We start from the raw sequence: 24,873 nt of genomic DNA on the forward strand, positions 1-24,873 counted from the left end.
TGACTGTTCACGAGAATAGTTTGACTGCCACGCACTCAAAGGCCCTGAATATCTAATGGGGAACTGACAGAGTCTGGAGAGTAGGAAAGTACAGCGAGACGTCTAAAATTCATCTTCCACTCCATTTGAAAGTCGTCTTTTCCAGCCGCAGAGATGAACTGATGCAGATGGATAGAAGTAAAATAATGACGCATGCGGGCTGGTAGAAATAGATCTGTTGATGGAGTTAGTTCACTGCCAGGAGCCTGCTGGTGATTTGTGTTTGTCGGTGACAGTGCAGCGTTGTGCATGGAGAGTAGTGGTGGGTGAGCATAATCAGCCGTAATCTCATCTCTTCAAGAGCTGCCAGCGGGTTGTCATGGCACCAGGTATTTGGATACACGAGTAGGAGGCGTGTTAAGCTGGATGGGTTTCTGCCCACATGTTTAAATATGTAAATAAATATATATATACCTTTATTTCTTCTCCAATAATATCAAAAAAATAGTGTCAAATGATGATTTTGAGCACAAACACTCAGATACAGGACTTACTGAAGTTCTAATTTTTTTTATTTTAGAACCAAAAATAAAACCCTAAACTCATTTGTCTGGGCGAACAGGTTCGGTTTATTATTCACCCAGTTTCTCCCGTATTCTGACTCATCTCTCTGTGGGAGACGGCAGGGAAAGAATAGAAAGAATGAGTCATTTTACCAACGCGCTCACACACCGTGTAAAAGGAGGGCGCTCTCACTTCTGGATGCACTTAAAAAGACCAAATGTTACACAACAGAGCTGAGTGGTGGTTTTAACACAGATTGTCTGCGAAGGTCCGTGACCCAGAAGGGGTCGGTGAATGTGTCTTCTGTGGACGTTTTCCTGAAAGGAATCAACAGTGGAGAGAATATTATGAAGATTATTATACAGAGTTATGTCTGGTTGCTTTTGTTGAGCATTTAGGGGTTTATTAAGATAATTGCGATGGGCATGCATACGGGTGCAAAGGAGGGATCTGATTTAATCCAATCCCTGACCTCTTTTCTATTTTGTTGCTAGAAAATAACCCTTAAACAAAAGATGAAAGATGAGTCAACATTCGACATGCTATATGCTATATTTACAACAATCTCTGGGGTGTCTTATCTGTGTACATTTGTGAGTCAACCTCCTTCCATTTCTTTTTTGTTTTTTTTTTTATTTATCTGAATATTTTGAAGGGGTTTTCAGAAAGACTGCAAGTAGATGGGGTACACATAATTAGCTAACAGGCTAATTAGCCATTTAGTTGCTTGTTAGTGTGATTTAATTGTACAAATGTGTTGTCAAAGAACAGCAGGTTTGTCCACTTTTATAATCAAACTGTACCAACATTCAAAACAGCTGCAGTTCTTCTAATGGCCACTAGGAGCTGACTCCAAACTTGAGTCAATCACATAGACTGTATGTAAATATGGACGACGCGTCCCCTCTTCCTTGCATTGGACAAACGGACAGTGTTTTCCTGGGGATATGGGCGGAGCCATCTTGAGAGCTTGGGGCCTGATCAGTATGGTCTGAGGGCGGAGCCACGAAATTGATGCACCGCCCCTCCAGACTCATTCGCATATTTGTTAAATCAACACTACGCTCTGCTCTACTATAGCTTGTACACAGCGGTTAGCATATTTCAACGGACTTTTCTGGCAAGAATGGACGAGGAAAATGTATATTTTTTAGAGAATATACTAACACACTCACTCTCCGAGACCTTGAGTGTTATTTTAAAAAGTTGACTTTGACTAATGGGAGTATATTCACCAACTCCTACACTCTCACTACCCGGATGGACGATTTGTCCAAAGGAGGACACAGAATCGGCAAACAAAAATATTACAAGATGTTACAAGAAGTAAGAAGTAATATAGTAAATTACCATTAAGGGTTAGCATTAGCATTAACATGTGATTAACTTAACGTAATTTCAGTTATTCAGGCTGAAACGGATGATGCATTACACATTAATCTTATCTGATATAAAATGTGCACGTTGTTGATTGTCTCCAATCCTTTCTTTTTATCACGCTCAACCATAGTCGTCTATGACTGGGGAATAACTAATTCAATTTACCAACCAGAAAAAAAAAAGCTCTGCAAGAGACTTTCTAACTCGGGTAAATTGAATGTAAATGAAGGATGAATAATGGGTTATTATTCAAATCCAATTCATTTGTTTCCATGCCATCACTACTCTACTCCAGTCACTCTCTTTTCCCGAAAATGTCTCTTCTCTTCACTGTGGTATAAAAGGTGAAATGCTATCCAGATACGGGATGCTCCAGGTTTTTTTTTCTTCTTCTTCTTCTCCTCCCTGCTCTCGTCTGTCCTCTCTGTTACCCTCCTGCTGTAATCCCTCTCTTACACTCCCTCTCAGCCTCCCTGCGTCTCATAACGGCGGCGGCGGCGGCGGCGGCGGCGGCGATCTGGAGATATGGGCCGGAGTTAATCTCTGCAGCATTGTGCTTCACTGCAGTTTAGCCACGGTAGACTGGCTCACGTACCTCCCCAGAGGAAGGGAGGGAGATGGAGAGGGCTGCTTTTATATACTTCCTAGAAATGCCCCACCCCCACCGTATGACTTTAATTTGTCTGTGTGGTGTTTTCCCTGCACCGCATTTCAAAGCAAGCTCGCTCAGAGGAAGCCATGCTGCAGGTGTTGCATCTGAATCAGTCTGGAGGAGCTATGTTGAATAAGTTCATACGGTGTTACTTCACACACACACGATCGCAAACACAGCCGACAGCTGAAGTTAATCAAAGCAGAGGCTCTGCTGCAGCTAATTAAAAATGTATGGACTTCAACATTTCGACATCTCACAACAATCTCTTAACATAAAATAAGTTGTCGAAGCATCTACAGCATAGACTGTATATAAATATGGACAACACGCCCCAGCTTCCCTGCATTGGCCAAAATGATGCTAGTTTCTTTGGGATACGGACCCGACCACACTTCATCCAGACTCACTTGTTTTTCATTCATTTTTATTTATTTAATACTATGCTCCGCTCCACCTGCACCAGTTTTAAGGAAATGTTTTAGTTTAAACTCTCACAAAAAATCACAGGACCGCTTTACTGAGCGGTTGGCATGGCAACCGGTAGTTGACCTTGTGTCACTTGCTGTTTCTATGAGTAAAATGACTAAATAGAACAAAACTTATCCAGACAACACTTGCAACATGCATCAACATCATATTAACTACATAAAATGGGAGAAACAGTCTTGAAAAATTATTTGTTGTGTATTTTAGTGTTTTAGTTCGGTCCAAGTCCCGCCCAATAACATGGAGGGGGTGGAGCTTATGACCAATACTGCAGTCAGGCACCAGGGGGAGCTCTACTTGCTTTGCCTTCACTTCACTTCTTCACTTGTAAGATCTTGCAAACTGTTTACACTAATAGCAATGTATTTTATTTTGACCTCAGCCTAAAATACAAAAAATACAAAAATATTAGTGGATTCAATATCAGTGAGAGACATCTTTTTTTTTTTCCCTTGGGGGGTCTCTGTAAAAAACAGCTTTGAAACCACCTTTTTCTTTATGTTCAACTGCAACAGTCTTTTGACAAGCTTTAAATCAGTCCAGCTGTAATCGTTCGATTTCCAGTTTGGAAAGGTTAATGTTTGTTAAAAATTTAGTGCCAATCTTTATTTTGAAACTAACAAATGCACATTTTCTTAATTCTCTAAGATTTGACTTAGTAACAGTACCGACTTGATTTGCCCACACGGTTACGAGCTTTCGAGTCACAGTCTCATACATTTCAACCATCCTAGGGGCGGGGAAAAACGTTGATATGGTAACATATCGCAATATTTTTTCTTCTGATACGATATCGATTTTGAATTTCTTAATATCAGTTTTAAAAGAAAAAGAAAAAGTCATGTTTTGGGCCGATCGTGAATGATTTCCGTGCAATAAATTGAAAATGGATAATTTGAATTAATATTGTTTTTTGACTCAGTGTGTCCTTTGAATTGTCACAGATATCACCTGATGTACATATATATAATGTGTGTTTTAAGCTGCATTTAAAATTTCTTAGGGTAGAATGTTGCAATACACATCGCAATATCATAGTATCGCAGTAATGTATCGTATCGTGACTAAAGTATCGTGATACATATCATATCGTTGGCGTTATTGCCAATACCCACCCCTATACAATCCTATTATCCATGGTTTCCTGGTTCTCATCAGCTCACACTGCAAAAAAAATAAATAAATAAAAAGTAAATAAAACTTTGTTCTACGTGAGAAGTAAATAACATTGACCTGACTCGAAGAACAACACAAGGAGACCTGATCCACAGAAGCTCTTTACTCTTAGCCTTTACTCTGCAGTAGAACACAAAATTCCTGACTGACCCTGAACACCACTTGAAAACCGAACATATTGATACTGTCATGGCCAAATGTCCGTGTCTTTTTGCATCAGTTTATTTGAGGTAATCAGTATTTCTAATGAATGCGGAGGATATGTAAAGCAGATGAGGTGAGACTCACGGAGCAGTTTGAGCAAACTCCACCTTTGCAAAGTGAATCAGCAGGTGTTGATGTAATTAATACAAGAGGAATGTGCTTCTCTCTCGGGGGGCCCTCTCCTCCAACCATTCCCTGCCTCAGCCCACCTGTCAATCACGCTCGGTCCTCCGGGGAACCCCCCCACCCCCTCTTCATCTGCTGAAACCCTGAAGCTCTTACTTAACGTCCTGAACGTTCCCGCTGAGGAAATTAACGCTGGATTCTGCTGCTGTCCGCCTGGCTGCCTGTCTGCGCTCTCCTCTCATCCACGCCGCTGCTCGGAGGCGAGGATGAGAAAACGGAGCAGAAGGTGTCGAGAGAGAATTACACTTACACATAAGAGCTAATTACTACAGAGGATGAGCGGCGGCGGCGCGCGCATAGAAGCCTGAAGACGACTTAAGAGTCGGCTGAAACGATCCCTGTGGGTCCACGGAAGAGCTGCACTGTGTGCGCCTTTAATAAAAGAAGCATACACACCGTCCTCCGCTTAAGGAACAGATTCACACACCTCTGTTTAGTTGGACTTCAGTGGAGTTTGGTCAAGGTTTACTCAAGCTCACAGACTGTCTGGGCCTCTTTCTGTTCTTCCGTGAACTTCATGGAAGTTTTGGACTTTTATTCAGTTCAGTTTGTGTCGCCTCGTGTTAGTCTTTCTGTTTTACTTCCAAGATCCTTGTCCCTGTGTTTCCCTCTACCATAGCCACCTCCCCAGAAATGTAGCTTCACATTGAGGCTGTGTTTTGGTCCAAAATGCACGTCTCCATCCTCCTCCGTCTTCTTCTAATCACCATCTGCTCAAGACGTCTTCTCTATCTTCTCTGTTGCACTGATTTCAGTGTTAGCTCCCAATCACAAGCATGCAGTCGAGTCGCCGCATTTCTCTTAATAGCTGACGACCTCCGACCTTTTAGTCACACGTCTTCAGAGCTTATCTTATCAGAGCTTCTCGTGATGGAGCTCCTTTCTTCTGGAGTTGCCGCAGGCCTTTCACCAATCCTCTCTGCTTCTGTGCAGATGTCTCGTTCCTCAGACGATCCTCAAGATATTTCTTTTATTCTCGTTTCGGAGCTTTCAGTCAGTCACTCTGGAGTCGACGGACGCTCCGGTGCGTCCAAATCACGCGACCAATTTAAGACGACGCAGCAGCAAGACGTAGGGTCACTGAATCTGTTTCAACTTGTGTAGAAAGTACTCCAATCTATAAACCAGTTTTTAAATTGTGTTGAACTAGAGTAAAACTAGACTTACTATAAATAATTTACGCCACGCTTTTTCCTGAACATTGTCGTCATGTTGGTGAACGTCTTTTGCACAAAAGAAACGGTGAAAAGCAAAACGCTAGCAAGCGGAGATCACTAGCCAGCTTCACACGCTTGAAAGAGAAAAAATAAATGCATCCGATCAACCAATCAGGAGATGATGTGTCAACGGTTGCTAAGGACGACGGTAACGTTGTGACTGCAGCTAAAGATAGTTTTGTAAATGGTTGTAAATAGTTGTACAAAAAGGTGCATTTCCTGCGTTTTAATGGAAATAGTTATAAATAGCTAAAATTTGCTAAATTTGTTCATAAGGTTTTGAAATGAACACTTTAAATTTACATTCTGAGTTATAAAAATGGTTCGTTAAACATGTTTGTGGTTTCCACAGTGAAAAATCAAACACTTTCCTACTTGGATTTTGTAAATAATTGTGAAATGACACAGCTGAGGTTGAGCTGAAATTAACTAGTCAACGAGGTGAAGAGTTTTTTAAGATGGAAATACAAAACCAAAAGTAGCCAAAAAACAATTATAGCCAATCACAGCCAGACAATTATACTCTGGACTCCAGAGGGTTAATGTTGCATTTTTCAATTTTGCTTTTCGTGCACAACTGAGACAAGAAATGTTTTCATGCTTCGTGAGCGATGCTGAGGCAGCAGTCTGGATGTCGGCCACGTCGACGCTGACGGAGGGTCGAAGCTGCTGCTGTGCAGCAAAGCCTGCGTAGATATTGTTTTTAGGGATTCCTTCTAGTCTGAGGGTTTAAGATGCAGATGTTGACGCTGTTTGATGCAACCGTGCACATGAACCGCATCATTTTTAGATTCTTTGGTTGGACATTTCATCGTTTGTCCGGTTTCCTGCATGAGGGACACACCGCTCTCAGCTGACCCCCTTCCTAATTTACATAAAAGCCCTTAAGGTCTGACCCGAGTTTGAACCCAGCAGGAAATCACAAATCCAATCTTGGGAAATTTTCATTCTGCGTCTCAGCTGCCCCATCAGCCCCACCGACACCCTCCCCCTTTATTACAGATACAAGCCCAGTGTGAGGGGAGCCATAAAATAAATGAGCTGCTGTTTCTAGATAGCATCTCCTCGGGTACACGCGTTGAGATGTAGCTACACAAATCAGGAGGTGTCACCAGTTTGTGCAGAATGCAGCAGTTTTGATATACGGTCCGATACGTGCTGTAGCTCGGCTTCATATCCTGACGCCTGCAGGAGAGTTCTCTCTCTGCAGCAGCAGCGGCGGCGGCGGCAGCAGCCGTGCATGGATCCTGTGGCTGTCACCTGTAATGAATCACCAGCTCTCAGCATCATGTCTGCGCAGCTCGATAAGACCCTTCTACTCTCAGCGTATCTGTCCCATCGCCACAAACAAGGCTTCCTCCTCCTCCTCCTCCGCCGCCGCCGCCGCCGTCCTTTTCTCTGCTGCTCAAACGGACGCGTCTCCCCCCTTTCCACGTGCATTAGCATTTTTATTAGCACATAGAAAGTGAAGTGGATTATTTACTGGCCTGACACCCTCCCCCCTTCTCCTCCTCCCCCACACACTCTCTTTTTATGCAGCACGTTCCTTGAAATAGGAAGAGAAATGAGCCAGACTTTCTGCGGATAAGCAGCAGTAAAAGACGAATGGCTGGATTTAAAAGCGGGGCCGCGAGGTCAACTACTGTTCCCTTTTCCCCAATGTCACTTTAAGAAACATCCCTCACCAGATTCTCTCAGTCTCTGCTCAGAAAGTTGGAAGCTCGTGCTTCAGAGCAGGAGCGACAATAGATGAATTAAATGCAAACTGAAGCCTCGTTGTTTACGTGTGCGCAGCTGCTGCAGCTTAATCCGCTTTATCATGTAATGTGGTAACACGGTGTTTGTTATCCGATGCTGGTCGTGCCTGCCCACCGTGGGCCGTGGAGTTTATCAAAGCCCAGACATATTGATTCTCATTAGAGGGAACTGAATGCTAAAGCTCCGTCGCAGCCAAAACCTAGCGTTGATGCAGAGTGAAGAGGACCGGAAGTGGTCCACGCCAAGTTCAGCCCATCGATCCCCGTCCTTCTATTTATATAGATGTAGATTTTATGGGGCCTCTGAGTCGCCGACAGGAGCCTGGAAATAACAACCAGCTAATTCACCAAATGCACCGCTTACTGCTTCAGCTGGATGTTAGTTGTAGTAGTAGTTTTTCAGGCCACGTTTGTAGCTCTCAAAAATAGCTTCACAAACCAATTCTTTTATAAACAAAAAATGAGTTGCACATTTTTAAATTTATACTTCCATCATTCCAAAATTTAACTCCAGTTACAGACATGCATCTCCTTTTAATACCTTTATTTTTTGCAGTGACCTCTCAGTTCATAGTTTTTTCTCTATTAAATTATTAAACTGGGAGTGATTTTCGATTTTTCTGTAAACATTATTTACATTAACACAACTTAAATGCATGCGTTGTGTGAAGATTATCCTCCTGTACAGTTGGAGAAATTACTTTTGGAGCCAGCCTCAAGTTTCCATTTGAGTCACACAACTTTTTAAACACATTGAGCCACCGTGAGCACGTATAACCATGCATTTGTATAATCAGGAGCACAAAAATCAACTTGCGGTTGTGTTATTTCAAAGAGCCACCAATGCAAAATGAATCATTTGTTCATGTCTGTGGGTTGTAAGCAGGGGCATCACCAGAAAACTTTGGGCCCCATGAAAGAAACTCCTACCTCAACCTACAGTTGCAAACATTGCAGTAAATGATCTTTACATGATTTTGTTGCTTGATTTTTGACTAAAAGCAAAGAAATTCCCAGAACCTCCCTCACCCACTGGTACAGGGAGGTGGGGGGAGGTTTTTTGGGTGACGTTACTGCTGGATCAAATGTTTTCACATGTTAAAAAACGGGCAGGGACAAAGACAACTACAAAATTCCCATGGAAATTTTGAGGGTGGCAATAATGCAGTGTGTAGATATTGTAATGCTGTTTTGGTCTGAGGGGGTCATAATGTTTTGGCGGTCTGTGTGAGGCTCAGCAGGACCAAACCTTTTATTATTTACCTTTTGATTAGCTTATATTCAACTTTTACTACCAAAACAAAAACAAAGAAATCACTTATTTTGCTTCTATATTTTATTATTAGATATATAAAATATATTTTTTTAAGATAATGCTTTAATAATTTTATTTATTTATTTATTTTTTACCTATCTTTTGGGACCACCTTGTGCAGCAATAGCGCCAACTAATTATTTCCGGTAACTGCTGAACAGTCATCTACGGTGGCCCGGAGGAATTTTAGTCTCAGTTCAGAACTGTTTAACATCAAGTTTGATTCAAATCGTGTATTTGAGTTGCTTCTTTCAAACTGAAAGTGCACATAGGGTGAGACACGTCAGGATTTGTGCAGAGAGTTGTGTGAAGTTGGATTTAAATTACGCTTTGTGACAAACTGATTTCCTCCCGTTCCAAAGTGTGAAAAGTGTTTTAACGCTCGGCTCCAGACGACCGTGATCATTTCCATCTCTGTGTGTCTCCAGGCAGCATCGTGTACCTGGGGATGATGTTCGGAGCCTTCTTTTGGGGCGGCCTGTCGGATAAGTTGGGCCGTAAGCAGTGCCTCCTGATATCCATGTCTGTCAACGGCTTCTTCGCCTTCCTCTCCTCCTTCGTCCAAGGCTACAGTATGTTCCTCTTCTGCCGCATGCTGTCTGGCTTCGGGTGAGTCCTCGTAACTTTCTCTTCTCTTGCACATGATGAGAGGTGATCGGTGCTGCCTGGAATCAGCTCATACTCGTCCCCTGAGTAACGGCTGCACACATCTTAGATAAATTACCGGTCCAGCCAGAACTAGTCCTCCTCCTGTCTGTACTGTAAACTACAAACAGATACTTGCATACTTGGTACTTCAGACTTGATTCTAACAGATAAAAGGTCATTATGGAATAGGAACAGCAGCGAACTCAGTGATGTACGGAAGACTATTCGGGCCACCCATGAGGAAAAAAAAAATTAGAGGAGATAGATTTTATTTCATGGACTTTCAGAAACAATTTTGAGAAAAAAAGCTGAAATTTTGAAAGAAAAGTTAAGGAATACAGTTTTGAGAATATTGTGGCTTAATTAATAATTAATATTAAGAATTTATAATTGTATTGTGATTATTTTTTTCACTTATATTGCTGATATATTATTTCATATTGTTGCATGTCAACAGTGGCGTGGATATTGTCGCACACTGTCCTGAAGCTGGGCACAAACGCACTGTGATACATTCCACTTTCAACTTTTTTGTCAAAACTTTTTTCTTGAAGTTGTGACTTTTTTACCGAATTTGTATTTGGACTTTTTTCTCAAAATTTAAACTTTTTTCTTGAAGTTATGACTTTTTTACCAAATTTGTATTTCGACTTTTTTCTTGAAATTTCAACTTTATTCTTGAAGTTGTGACTTTTTTCTTGAAGTTGTGACTTTTTTTTTTTACCAAATTTGTATTTCGACTTTTTTCTCAAAATTTCAACTTTTTTCTTGAAGTTGTGACTTTTTCTTACCAAATTTGTATTTCGACTTTTTTCTTGAAATTTCAACTTTTTTCTTGAAGTTGTGACTTTTTGACCAAATTTGTATTGCGACTTTTTTCTCAAAATTTCAACTTTTTTCTTGAAGTTGTGACTTTTTTTTTTACCGAATTTGTATTTCGACTTTTTTCTCAAAATGTCAACTTTTTTCTTGAAGTTGTGACTTTTTTACCAAATTTGTATTTCGACTTTTTTCTCAAAATTTCGACTTTTTCTTGAAGTTCATGATGGAAATTAAAAATACCTTCTCTATTTTTTTCCTCATTGCTCATACTTTTCTGTGATTTCTGTGATGCCAAAATTCCTCCCAGTTGAGGGCCAAAATTGAATCCTGGGTGAGGATCGGGGACCAAAATGTTAATTTTAATGTACTTTAAGTTAAATACAACAGAGTTTCTGCCTGTCTTTAATCATCCATAAAGCTATATGAAGCACCATTATATAAGTGTGTACCCTATGTGGTGATGAAATCAATGTAGGTGAGACCAAAATGTGAACTCAAACAGGTTTTAAAGCGGAGAAACCAAGAAAAGTTTTGCTAATTCTAAATTACAAACCAGAAGTTCAGCTCGTTGCCACTATTACCTGATTTGCACCCAGCTCATTTAACATTTAATAAAAGTCGAGTAAGTAACCAGAAAGCCTGTGATTGTACCTCAGTTTAAAAAATAGCTTAACGCTTTAAATTTCTAATTGGTCTCTTGAGATTTTTCATCGTTCAGCCGTCAGCCTGCATGCACTACTATTGTGTGCAGCTGGGAATAAGTAATAATTCTGTGGTAATGTGGCCTGAAGCAGCAGATCTGTGCAGCTTGGAACAGATTTTCCTTTTTTTTTTTTTTTCTCCACTCTGAGTAGAGAAATACGTTCAGACGTTGGTTGTGGTGTTCTCGCCGGTTTCTCTAGATGCTGCTTGTGTCATTAAGCTTTTTCTTACCTCATTAACTTTGCTACCATAAGCTGCCTCAACAAACAGGAGCAGGAGAAGAAGGGAAATTTGCTTTTTTTTTATTCAATCACACAGACTGCACTTCAGTGAATTTCTTCACAACTTAAGAGAGAGTAAGAGAAGAAATCTAAGAGATTTTACCATATAAAGTCATAAAAAAGTCAAACATATCAGATTTTATATCCAAGTTTATCGATGATTTTTTCAGGTTTCCTGCATTGAAGTGAGCTGAGGTTTAACAGCTTGTTATAGACGCCTTCACAGTTTGGGAACAGTGGGATGTTTTTTGGGGGGCGGGGCTTAACTGGAGGCAAAACACCTAAAACACTATAGCCTGTAAACGGCAGCTAGCATATTTCAACATCCTGGCAGCACAGGCAGAATCAAACAGCCAAGTAGGTGGAAGCCAAAATTTGCAGTTTCTCAAACGACCACTGGAGTCTGACTCCAACTGTGATTTAATTTAATGTTAAAATGTCCACGTTTACAGCAGAAATAATCATTTATACAGACAAACACTCCACTCACTTTCCACCTCTTTGGCTATTTTTAACTTGAGGATTAATTAAGAAATGAATTAATTAAGGAGTCAGGCACTGCCAAGATGGGGATACCTGGTGCCACTCAGGTTGAGCTTCAAAACTATTCTTCAGATGGATCTATGTGCCGTCATGGATCGTGTGTCCGTATTTACAATATATAGTCAATTGAAAGAACGTGTTTGGCACCTTTTGTTCCAATGTATTCCCTTCTGGTCTCACCCCTGTAAGGCCAATAACAATGGTGACAATAGTGATGAGTGATTTTTACGTACAGGATATATCGTGGTGTTTGCTGCTCTGACTGGTTGCACATGTCCAGTTGAGTCCGAAGCCGTTTTGGAGAACGACTCTTAGTAAATGCGGAGATTCCACCCTGTCTGCTACCAAGCTTTCTGCAGAGCTGAGATAACCAGGTGCTGGCTGACATTTGTCAGAGAGGAGTCTAAAACTTCTGGGATGCAAGTGAATGTATTTTCCAAATGTCAAATGTTTTCTTAAAAAAAAAAAAACTTTGTGTTTCTTAGTTCTTGCAAAGACACCGTGTTTAACTCTAAAGCCACAGAAAACGTACAAATGCTGCCTTTTGTTTTGTCTTATAATATATCTTGGAAAGCAAAGCGACACAGATGGGCTCCTGCTGACTCTGCTGACACCTCACTGATGATCCAGTTCAGAGCAGCAACTAAACGTCACATAAACACAATGTGAGACATTCACACTGTAATGAAACCGCTCATTTAAATCAGCCTCTGATTCTGTGTAAGAACGTTTGAGGGAAAAGACAAAATCTCTCTTCAACGTGGCGCCATTTCATTTTCTGTGGCCAGAGGACAGTGGGATGGTTTCTTTAAATAAATGCATCGTTGCCTCCTGCCAATATAACTTGCAGAACTTCTTCCCTTCATCACAAATGATCTCCTGTGACCCTCATATCTGCTCCTGCACGTTCATAAACGCCAAACAAACAGCGAGGTGCACGCGACTAATTACGGGAAAACTGTATTTGCAGGATCGGCGGAGCGGTGCCGATCGTGTTCTCGTACTTTGCGGAGGTGTTGGCTCGTGAGAAGAGAGGAGAGCATCTGAGCTGGCTGTGCATGTTCTGGATGATCGGAGGAATTTACGCCTCGGCCATGGCCTGGGCCATCATCCCACACTATGGTGAGTGAGAACTCAGAACAACACTTTCAGTGCAGGAGCCAAACAGGGAGTTGTTTATAGGATGGCAGTGATCTGGACTTAAATTCTCTGAATTTAGGTTGTTTAAACTTATGTAGAGCAAAGTTAGAAAGAGCATTTTCATATGAAATGAATGAAATAGTTTAGATTTAGTTTAAAGACAATCATCTTTACACCTGGTGACATTAGAAATAAGATCCAGTGCATAGAAGCCGAGGTTGGAGCATCTTAAAGTGGATCACAGTATTTGGCCTCTCACAGCAAACACAAAGCAGCATCAAATCAGAGTCTAATGCCATCTGCAGGTCTGGTGGAGTCATATCAAGTATGAGAAAACAACTTCAGCAATGTTATACGGACCAGATCCGACACATGAAGGGAAAAAAGTGTCCAGCGTTGATAAAAAGAAGAATCCATCTCTGTTCCATGCATTATATAATCCAGAATCACTGGAGTGCCTCTGTAAAAAGCTCCCGCTCCCGTCTCTGCATGTTTTGCCCTAAACTGCTGAGTCCAGAATAAAGTGCATAATCATTCGCGGAGGAGATAAAAGCATGGATGACCTCGGGATCAGCGAACGAGAGGAGCGGCCCGGTTACAAGCCTCGGTTGAATGAAGCAGCGCTGCACCATTAGCTGTAGCTAATAATCAGAATAAAAACGACTCATGTAAAACGTCAGGTGGCAGAAACAAGAAACAGCTGATGAAGTAAGTGTACTACCGAGTGAAGTCAGATTTCTTCTGTTACTTTTCCTGCAGATTTGACGCTCTGCTTTGTCAGAAACTCTTTTTTTCGGATCAGTTTTTGAGACACGTAAACACATATACAATCACTTTTTTTGGCATCCTTGAGCCCAATTTGGGATGAATTTCCAAAGTGAATTTCAGTATAAATAACTGCTATTCCTAATTTGTCCACTAGAGGTCGTCTTATTCTATTAAGAGTTGTGGAAATAACATAACACTAAACTGTAGATGGCAGCATTGCGTCAAAATTGCACTTGTTTTTTTCAGGGTTGTTTTGTAAAATGACTAAATGTAAACTTTTTTAAATGTTCTTGTTTGCGTTAAAACAAAGGGAAAAGGTGTCGTTATTATGTTACTGGTCCGGCCCTCGTGAGGCCCCCTGTGTCCCCTGAAATCCTCTGATATAAAGAGCCCCCGAGACCCGGCGTCCTCACATGGGGACATAAAGTTTTAGGTTTTATTGCAGCTTATTCTGCTTCATTAGTGGACGCTGTAGTCTGCCATCTAGTGTTAGTGAAGGGTCAATACACTAGTCGGTGTAAAAACATGATATATGAGTGACGTATATGAGTTTCATCAATTCAATTCAAAAACCTCATTAAATTTTACAGTTGAAATTTATTTATTTATGCTTCTTAACGTTTCTAGTTTGATATGACACCAATTTAGCAAATTTTATCAGTAGCAACGAGCTACAACGTCGCTATTTAGCAAGTGCACGTTTGAGGACGGTGGGATTTCATTGTTCTGTCTTTGCTCAGCCATGTTCAGGTATTAAACATAAACAATTTTATATTTTGTCACACATTGATGACTTTATTATAATATAAATAATGAAATAATCCCAGTGTCCACGTATGAGGACATATATATTTTTTCATTTTTCAAATCCTTCCTGTTGAAAGATGATGTGAAGTCTTTATACGTCTTAGGTCCTAATGATCCTAAATAACTTGGAGAAATTAAAAATGCATATAAAATAAAATCAGGAGGATAATTGTTTGAGACGTGGGACCTGGTCTAGATGGAAGATAAAAGAGCTTAAGTTTTGATTTTGTGCAGGAAGTTTTGGAAATTAGACGGAATGTCTTTATTGTCCTTGTAGAGGAGAGTTTAAGTCATCTCCTATGTGGTTTTGTGTAAGAACAAACGAAGACAGTATAAAAAACACAGTATAAAATAAAAACAGTAAAAAACACTAAGGTGAACACAGTATATATTAAAAAAACAACACATAACTATTTCATTTTATGGACATACACTACAGACCAAAAGATTGGATTGAATATCATAGTTTCACTGTTTTACTTTGCATCAAAATAAACATGATTATTATATAAAGAACAACTATAATAATCAGGTATTTGAGTTTCTCTTTCTTAGACTTTGCTTTAACAGCAGCATGACACATACGAGGCATTCGTTCCACAAGGAATATTTATCTGCAGACTCTCAAAAGCCAAAGAGTTAAAGTGAATAATGCAAACTGTGATTTATTTATTAATTTATTTTTTACTTTTGCACTGAAGTTGTGATTCTTGCAAATCTTGTCAACCCTAAAACTAAATAACTTCTTCTTTTCTTTTGCTGACATTTATTCAGCAACGGTCTGGGAAATGGTACATATCAATAAAAGCAAAGTCTGATCATGCACTTAATACATCCCAGAATACATAGAAAGTTATTGTGAACAGAAACTTGAAGTTGCTTCTAAACCTTTGACCTGTAGTGTCAAAGTGCAGCTCTGCAGATGATCCAAATGCAAAGAAATGACAGGTGCTTTTTCTTTAACGCTCGTACAAATACTGACAGTCGGTGAAATTGCATTGTGTAAAGTTCAAGAGCCGCATCTGCTGCTGCAAAGTGGAGGAAGTTTCCAGCCGTCACTCTAATGTTTGAAGATTACCACAAATAGGAAACGGCGCTAAAGTTAGACTCGGCCGCAGTGTTTCCCCTCTTAGCTGCGCTCCCACCCGGCGCTGTCAAGAAAGCATCACAACATGATGCATAACACGCTGGGAGCGTTGCAAGTAATTCCCCAGTCGTTGGGCTTAATTTGGAGATGAAGTCCCTGCAGGGCTGCACACAAACACACAAACACATGGCAGGTGGCGGCGTAGGTGGAGGCACCGACAGCAGCAGCAGACAAAGCGTATGTCAGCCTACACCATGGATACACACAGCATTTTAAACCCGCCGCACAATCAGAACACAGACACAAAGACTTTTATCATTTTAGTCGGTATTTTTGTTGACCGTGTTTAAAAGGTCGGCTCATATGTGACACATCTAAGGATAACGGAGGAGGAGGAGGAGGAGGAGGTCGAAACGAGCGAAATGAAATCAATCTGGTGCGGACGGGTCTGGGGACAAGAAAAGAGGAGCAGAGACGGAGATTAGGAGGACGAGGGGGGAGGAGGCGGAGGGTGCACTTGATTTATGTGGCCTGAGTCGGGGGAGAGGGAAAGGTGAAGGGACGCGGGGAGGAAAGAGCTTTAAAAGGGGGGAGATTCAGGAAGATTTTTATTTTTTCTCACCACCAGCTGATGAAGTTCCCTCTCTCACAGCGTGGGTAGAGTGTGACTCTATAATGTGTCAATTACAATCACGAGGAGTCCATTCATAGAAGAAAGTCACGACAATTACCTGTCTAAATTAAATTTAAATTTACAGGACCCAAAGCCCCCACAAGGGAGACCGACACAGTATTTGTTAAGGTGCTGATACCAGCGATTTTCCTTCCAATCGGATATCGATACTTTGTGTAAATACACCTGAATGTGTCTGGTACATCTAAAACATAGTGTATTAGCATAGCTAATAGCATAGTTAATTTAAACAAATTAAAATTTTGGAGGCAAAATAAAATATATATATATGAAAAATGTCTAATCAACCACCAAGTATGAAAAGTATCGATATTTTGATTTGAGAATTGACTTTAGAGCATAAAGACCTGGTATCGGAAGTATCGACGTATCAGTGGTGGTCATAATGTTATGGCTGATCAGTGACGCTCTCAGGCAGACTAGTGTTCGTTCCTCATAACTCGAAGCTCTGCAGCCTTCGTCACAAACTTTATTTGCGTGAGCGGACGCCGGAGTCCCGGCCGAGGCTCATAATCGAGGTCAATTGATTAGATGCCAACGTTTTAACACGTTTTTTTTTTTTTTTTTTTTTCTCTGAGAAGAAGCAGTGGACTGTGGGTAATTGGTTCCGCCGCAGTGCTCTTTGCATCGACTGGTGGACAAAGGCCAGAAAGCCTGGTTTGTGTGTGTGTGTGTGTGTGTGTATCTTTTTTTTTGGGTGTGTGTGTCTTTTTTAAGTGTGTGATACAGTGAATTAATAAAATAAAATAACTGAATCCTGCAGTTTGCTACGACCACATTTACACGTGCGACGCAGCGTAGGATCGTTTCAGTATGTGTGTACATGCACGTAGCTCTGCTTTGAAATATGTGTCACAGCAGCGAACAATGGCCAAGGACAGTGTGTGTGTGTGTGTGTGTGTGTGTGTGTGTGTTAGCGGTGCTCACTTACTGTAGAGTAGGGACATAAATCTTGCTGAGTATCTGAATCAGTCAGCCATTCCCTCCAGTCCATTATAGCCATAATCCCCCCTAATGAGGTTTGTAGTGGTGCAGGCTAGAGGAGACACACACACACACACACACACACACACACACACACACACACACATCAACACTAACACATCAACACTAACACACGTACCTAAAACTGATTCTCTGATACAGGCTTGGCAACATGGACTCATCACCTACACCGATATACACCGATCAAGCATAACATTATGACCACCTGCCTAATATTGTGCAGGTTTCCCTTGTGTGTGTTGTTAGTGGTGGTGGTGGGGGGGTCATGGTGTGTCATTGCTATGGGCTGGTGGCGTCTATGTTTTTCATACATACAAGGATATTAAAACACAAAAAGTGAGCGGTTATATGATTTTCATTTTAAAATTCAAAAGTTAAAATTGAAATTCAAAGGATTTTTCTTTAGAAAAATAAGTAAACAAACCTTTCACAAGTTTTCAAAGTAAGAGCGCGTATGAGGAAGGCGCTGTGTCACAGAAGTCGATGGACATGGATCAGTTTGTTGTTTTTCGAAACAGTACAAGAGTTTGTCTAACTCAGGGGTCAGAAACCTTCAACACTCAAAGAGCCACTTGGACCCGTTTCCCACAGAAAAGGAAACACTGGGAGCCACAAAACCCCTTTGACATCTAAAATGAAGGTAACACTACATATATCGTGTTTACCTCTATGTTAGGCCTAAAGTGTGTTGCATTTATGAAATGAAATAACTGCTACAGAGAAAACGAAACTGCATTTATGTAACATAACAGGGATTTATCCGTGGTTTTCTTACCTGGGGTCGAAAAGTTCAATAAATAGCGGCCTGGACCTGCCGGCGGGTGTCGCACATCGGAAGTTGTGACGTATATTTTGAGCGACAAACAATTAAACACATTTTATTTTAGTGTTAAAACATCAACATCAATTCAAATTTAGAATTATATTTCAAAAACTAACGCACTAAAATAAAAATACATTTGAATTAATTATATTCTGAGTTAGTTAGCGTAAAAAAGTGAACGGCATTGATCAGCGTCCTTGCTCCGCACCGCTCACCGCAGAGAACCGCAACTGAGGAACGAAAGAGCCGCATGCGGCTCCGGAGCCGCGGGTCCAAGGGAAGACGACGTGACTGCAGAGACGCATATAACTATAACTAAAACTAAGAATAACTTTTCACCCTGACTCCTGAGCGTCACTCAGTCTGGGCAGCTTCTTAACAGGATGTTTGTCTTCTTCTCATTTTAAAACTATTTGTTCGAGTTGAGTATTTGTAAAAACACGTTATTTGTGCCTTTCTGAATACCACACCTATTCACTGAAAACATAGTGTTTCCTTTTGAACACGTTTCTAGAGGACTAATCTGTTGAACTTCTATTCTACTATTCTTCATGTGCTTTTTGGTGCAAAATGAAAAATAAAAAATGTGGGTCGTGTCCTCCAGCAGACCTGGAGGCTGGAGACTCCACCTCCTCCCTAAATATAAAAACACCTGACTCACAGGAAAAAGATACTACCACCACCAACCTTGTAAAGCAAAGAACTCAGTTTCCTACCAAAGACGTCTCCTTCCTTAAGTTTCCTTTAAAGCTTAAATCTGAGGGATAAATTGGTGTAAACAACTTGTGTGAAAGATACTGGAAAACCTTTCTGCATCTGTACAACTAATCTGTAATGATCCCTGGGAAAATGGTTTGGTGAAAAGTAAGAAAGTGGAGACGCTTCCTCAATATTTATATGAAGTCTCTGGTTCATCAGGAGGAGAAGGTTTAACAAAGATCCAAGGACCAGATCAAAGTGGTCAACATTCATTCTCAGGCTGGAAAAGGATACATTTGAGTTTATGGAATATGTGGATAGACTACATAACAACTTATTAACAACATACTTTATCTAAAATGATAAAAAACCTCCTTGCCGTTTACATTTAATGTATTTTAATTTGTTGAAATGGTGTAAATTTATGTTGTTATCTTTGTTATTTCGGGGCGCTGGCGTGTGCATGAGTGGGCAACATGTATTTTCTGTTTTTCTAAATGAAAAATACTTTAATAATAATAATAAAAGAGTTTCTTTGACATTTAAATTTAGATTTACGGTTCTGTAATAATCTGTGAAACTATGCGTGAAGCAGGAGTCGCCTGCAGCAACACAGTAACGTAAAAAGCTCAGGTTTTACTCAAAAATTGTTTTCATTCTGACTGTACTTCATAAAAGGTGAGAAATATACGGATGAAACCAAGATGCTTTTACTGTGTTCATCGTACTTAAGTGTAAGAGACTGAAGGATAAAACCTACAGGCTGCTCAACCTTGAGTGGGAGAAAAGTAAATGCAAACAGATGGAAATGACTTTTTTTTTTTATATTGTTTGTGACGGTTCTGTGCTTCTCTGTGCAGGCTGGAGTTTCAGCATGGGATCGGCCTACCAGTTCCACAGCTGGCGGGTGTTCGTGGTGGTGTGTGCGCTGCCGTGCGTCTCCGCGGTGGTGGCTCTCACTTTTATGCCCGAGAGCCCCCGATTCTTCCTGGAGGTAAAAAACAGAGGCCGAGTGAGCTGTGATACCCGGCGGAGCTGTCGCGTCCCTCAGAGGACGGAGACAGTCGGATGTTTCTAATTCTGAACCAACCTCGCGAAAAAAGAGGAAAACAGTGATTCACGCTAATGAACAGTCTGAGCCATAAATCTGCTGTTCACAAACTATTAAAAACACATCAGAGAGACGCAGCATTGATGTGGATGATATGTTTCTTCATTAAGAAGAAGGAAGCCTCTTATAGATAATCACAAATCTTTCAAGAACATGCTATTTACACTTTCTGACAATACTATTATCTCTTATATATAATAAATGTCTACAAATCAAACTATACAAACTATTAAAAAACACACAAACAGATGTGTTTCTTCATTCAGAAGAAGAAACCTCTTATATATAATCATCAACCTTGTCCTTTTAATTTGTGAAATACATTTTCTGATGCCAGTGTATTTGTTGTATAAAAACAATAGATGCATCACCAAACATTTATTTTCTTGTTTAAAGTAAGAAAATTACTCTACTTATCTTATTTGCACTTTCTGACAATACAATCATCTCATATATACAACGGTAATAGAAGTCAAACAATAAAATAAACTATTAAAACTGGACTCTGGGGTCAAATAAAATAACTTAAATTTAAATTATCAACAAGAAACAAAAAGTAAATTTAAAAAAAAAGAAAAACAAATGAACCCAAAAATAGTTTACATTGTTCTATTTATATTTTAGTTACATTGTTCCTTTTTCTTATTTTTATGGTGGCCCTGAAGATTAAAATATAACAACGATATTTCAGAAAACATGAGAACAACATGACAGAAAACACAACATTTCAGAAAACACAACATTTCAGAAAATGTAACGTTTCAGAAAACACAACAATATTTCAGAAAACACAACGACGTTACAGCAAACATGACATTTCAGAAAACACAATACTTCAGAAAACACAACAACATTACAGAAAACACAACGATGTTTCAGAAAACACAATTACATTTCAGAAAACACGACATTTCAGAAAACACAACAACATTACAGAAAACATAACATTTCAGGAAACACAGTTAAATTGTTTTATATTGTAGTTAAGAAAAATATACGTATTTGCGTATTTGTCCTGTGTTCTTTATCATAATCATCTAACTAAAAGGAAAAATACAAAGTTATTCAATGATGATTCGAGTATCAGTGATACTAGCCAAGTATTTAGTTGGTATCGGACTGATACCAAAACTCCCAGTATCGCCCACCACTAGTTGCTGCAGATTTAGATCAAAGAGTTGAAACGGGAGCAAAAGGACGTGAAGTAGGATCAGGATGATGACGTGTTGAAACCGAACTCTCTCGTAGATGGGGAAACATGACGAGGCCTGGATGGTGCTCAAACACATCCACGACACCAACATGCGCGCCCGCGGGGAACCAGAGAGGGTCTTCACGGTGAGTACACCTCCGCTCTTCATCCTTTCACCCTTTCACCCTTTTAGCTCTGCTGCAGGTAACAAACCAGTGTCTCCCCCTGCAGGTGAACCGCATCAAAATCCCCAAACAGCTGGACGAGCTGGTGGAGATGCAGAATGAGTCAACCAACCCGGTGCTCAAGGTCCTCTTCAAGATCAAGAATGAGCTCAGAGGAGTACGTTTTTTAAAAAAAAATCTCACCCCAGTTTGTTTCACACTCAGTTTTACACTTTCTATGATCTAAATTCGTCTTTTCTTTTCTTTTTTTAAATCTTTTATAATAGATCTGGTTGACGTTTATGAGATGCTTCAACCACCCAGTGAGAGACAACACCGTGAAACTGGCTGTGGTCTGGTTCACTCTGTCCTTTGGGTGAGACAGCTCTGCTTCTACTCTCTCCTCTCTGTGTTATTCTTGCACCGTTCAGTCACGTTAAATGATGCTGCGTATCTTCCCCGGTGATATCAGGCCTGAGTCATCACCTTTCTGTGAAGTACTTAGAGTTGAGGTGGATGCTCTCTGTCACTACCATCCTGATGACGTTAGATTAGATCGAAATTCACGCCAAGTCGTGTTTTAATGTTTATCTTGTATCACTGTATCTTAATTGTTAGGATCCATTTCATTATCTGATCTCTTATTATTTGTGTCTTCATTGTCCAATTATTGCTCTCACACCTCATCCAGGACTCTTCTTTTCTTTTCTGTTCTTTTTAACATGATTCCCCCCAAGATCAAAAGCTGGAGCCTCTCACGCCGTCTCGCTCTGTTCAAAGCCAACATTTGCACATTTGAGAGGTTGCAGATCTTTTAAATTTGGAGAAATGCATCGTGAAAACGTTCTGTTCCCGGCCTTTGAAGAAATCTGCAGCTGCAAATATGATTCCTGTCAGATTCGTGAACTGGTGTAAAAAACTTAGTTCGCACATTTCTTTAGACTTATTTGCAAAATCAGCAACTGTTTTGCATGAACACCATTAAAAGTCTTCATGCAGGGCTATGTCAGATTTACCACTGTAGCTGCTGTTGCATTGCAGGTACTACGGTCTCTCCGTGTGGTTCCCGGACGTCATCAAACACCTCCAGGCCGACGAATACGCCTCCAGAGTGAAGATCCACAACAACGAGCGCATCGAAGACTTCACGTTCAACTTCACCCTGGAGAACCAGATCCACAGGAACGGGGTGTTTCTCAACGACAGGTACGTTACGTAGCGCAATTTAATGACAACTTATATTAAAAAAACTTAAATTAAAAAAAAATAAAACAGGAACAAAAGGTGCTGCAGGGACGGTGGGGTAATCAACTGGAAATCTCCAGGTCTGAGCAATGAAACCCATGTCAAAGTGCAAAAAAGCTGCAGTTCATCAAGTGGCCACTAGAGGCTCCAACAGGGAGCAAATCCCCATAGACCCCCATGTTAAAAAGCCCAACTTTACAGCATTATTAAACATGTTTACAGCCTGGTACAAAAAAAACGTTTATGTCTCAATAGTTTATTTAATTATTCCTGACAACAGTACAGGTGGTAGCTTGAGCTAACAGGTAGCGGAGAGTTGGGTGGGCGGGTCTCAAAGTTCGACCCTTACTTCCATATTTGGAGTATCCACTTGTGGGCGGAGTAAAGCTCATCCAACATGGCGACCACAGGCTCCGCCCACTTTGGGCTTCATTTTTGAGGCTCAGAATCCAGTGGGTGACGTCATGATGGGTTTGTCCATAGTTTATACAGTCAATGGAGAAAAATAAAACATGGAAACCAAAAAAACTTCTGAAGAGAGAAAACTAAAACAATAGAGAACAGGTGTAGCAGGAGTATACACCGATCAGGCATAACATTATGACCACCTTCCTAATACTGTGTAGGTTGTTCTTGTGCCTCCAAAACAGTTATGACTCATTAGAAAATGGACATGGGTCTTCTGACGGTGTCCTGTGGTGTCTGGTAAAACAATATTGTTAGTGGGGGAGTGAATACCAGGTCCAAAAGTTTCCAAGCAGAACACTGAATTGTCATAAGATGGTTTAAATATTATTTACTTCATATTATGTCCAGCAGCTTCCAGCAGACATTAACCTCCTGAGGAGACGACCTTTTTTCTACACTGAGTCTATGTTAGTCAACCAGTCCAGTTTGAGATCCAGATGTAGACCCAGGTACTTTTTCCTCTACACTGTTGATGGTTCCAAGCTGCAGTAACTCACTGTGATCTGGTTAAAGCTCTTTGTCCCGTCGTGGGATAACGCTACTATCCGTCATCCCCGTAAACAACACACCACCGCAGGTCATATTAATCCCGCTTCCTTTATCTCCAACCACCACCAGGAAATTAAAACACTTATCTATGGCTCTCTTTCACCCACACCCTCATCTGGTGTTCTCTCACTTTCACAAAGGACACACTGATTCACTGTTCTTCTACTTCTTCTTTTTTTTTTTTTTTCTATTCTCGCCAAAGACCAGGCAGCATTTATTAATAGATGAAATCAAGACCTTCTGCATCAGCACTGCACGACGTGCAACAGATCACCCAGACGGTTGGAAATAACCAAGTGACGAGCCCCGTCCTGTTAGACGTGCTGGAGAGAAAGCTTGAAGCTTATTAGTTATTCCTCTGGGGGAGTAAGATGGATCATTGCCATCCTTCCTTAAATCTAAGATGTACATTTATTTTAAGCTGCAAGGTTTCACACAGTTTTCTTTCCTTTGCTGTGCGTGCATTCACATAGAATGGTGATGTGACGCTAACAATCCAGACCCTACATAGACCCTAACGCTGCAGAAATGTAACTACACATCACTGAAGCTGTGATTGGTTTGCTTGGTAGTAGCATGTTTCTCCATCTCTGCAACTTTCGAATCGATTGTTTGGGATCAATAAAGATGGAACATGTGGAGGAAATGTTAACTGAAGAGGTTTGAAGCTACAAACATTTGTCAACTCGACTTCGGCGAAGGATATTTCCAACTGCGCTTTGTACGTGATTCCATTGAAAGGCGTTTTTTGCGAATCAGCTGTTACTCTCGTAAAGTCCATTTACTGTATAAACTATGGACAAACCCATCGTGACGTCATCCACTGGATTCTGAACCTTGAAAATGAAGCCTGAAGTGGGCGGAGCCTGCAGACGCCATGTTGGATGACACTTGGATACTCCACATATGAACATGGAGGTCATGTTGGGGCGGAGCTAACGCAGCCTGCCGTTTGAGACCCGCCCACCTGTCACTCAAAGCGGGAACACCATTAATTACGCAGAATTTTAAACCATAATAAAAAATAAACAAATGAGTTAGAAATAAATTCATACAGTCGTCATGAATAGTGAAATAAGTGAAACCAAACCAAAACTGTTTTTTGTACCAGGCTGTAAACATGTTTAATAACGCTGTTTCATAACATGGGGGTCTATGGGGATTTGCTCCCTGTTGGAGCCTCAAGTGGCCACTAGATGAACTGCA

At 40.6% G+C, this 24,873-nt stretch overlaps 1 protein-coding gene across 2 annotated transcripts in view; it reads left to right on the top strand.

Annotated features, from left to right (window-relative positions):
* LOC124997125 (synaptic vesicle glycoprotein 2C-like) overlaps positions 1-24,873 on the top strand; it is a 45,562-nt gene that overhangs the window by 13,072 nt on the left and 7,617 nt on the right. For both annotated transcript variants that reach the window (XM_047570718.1, XM_047570719.1), the window contains exons 3-9: positions 9,348-9,528; positions 12,886-13,037; positions 19,799-19,932; positions 21,298-21,387; positions 21,473-21,583; positions 21,693-21,781; positions 22,447-22,611. In XM_047570718.1, coding sequence (XP_047426674.1) covers positions 9,348-9,528; positions 12,886-13,037; positions 19,799-19,932; positions 21,298-21,387; positions 21,473-21,583; positions 21,693-21,781; positions 22,447-22,611 — 922 coding nt within the window. The remainder of the gene's footprint in view (positions 1-9,347; positions 9,529-12,885; positions 13,038-19,798; positions 19,933-21,297; positions 21,388-21,472; positions 21,584-21,692; positions 21,782-22,446; positions 22,612-24,873) is intronic.

The sequence above is a fragment of the Mugil cephalus genome, chromosome 19 (assembly GCF_022458985.1).
Source record: "Mugil cephalus isolate CIBA_MC_2020 chromosome 19, CIBA_Mcephalus_1.1, whole genome shotgun sequence".
Classification (NCBI taxonomy): domain Eukaryota; kingdom Metazoa; phylum Chordata; class Actinopteri; order Mugiliformes; family Mugilidae; genus Mugil; species Mugil cephalus.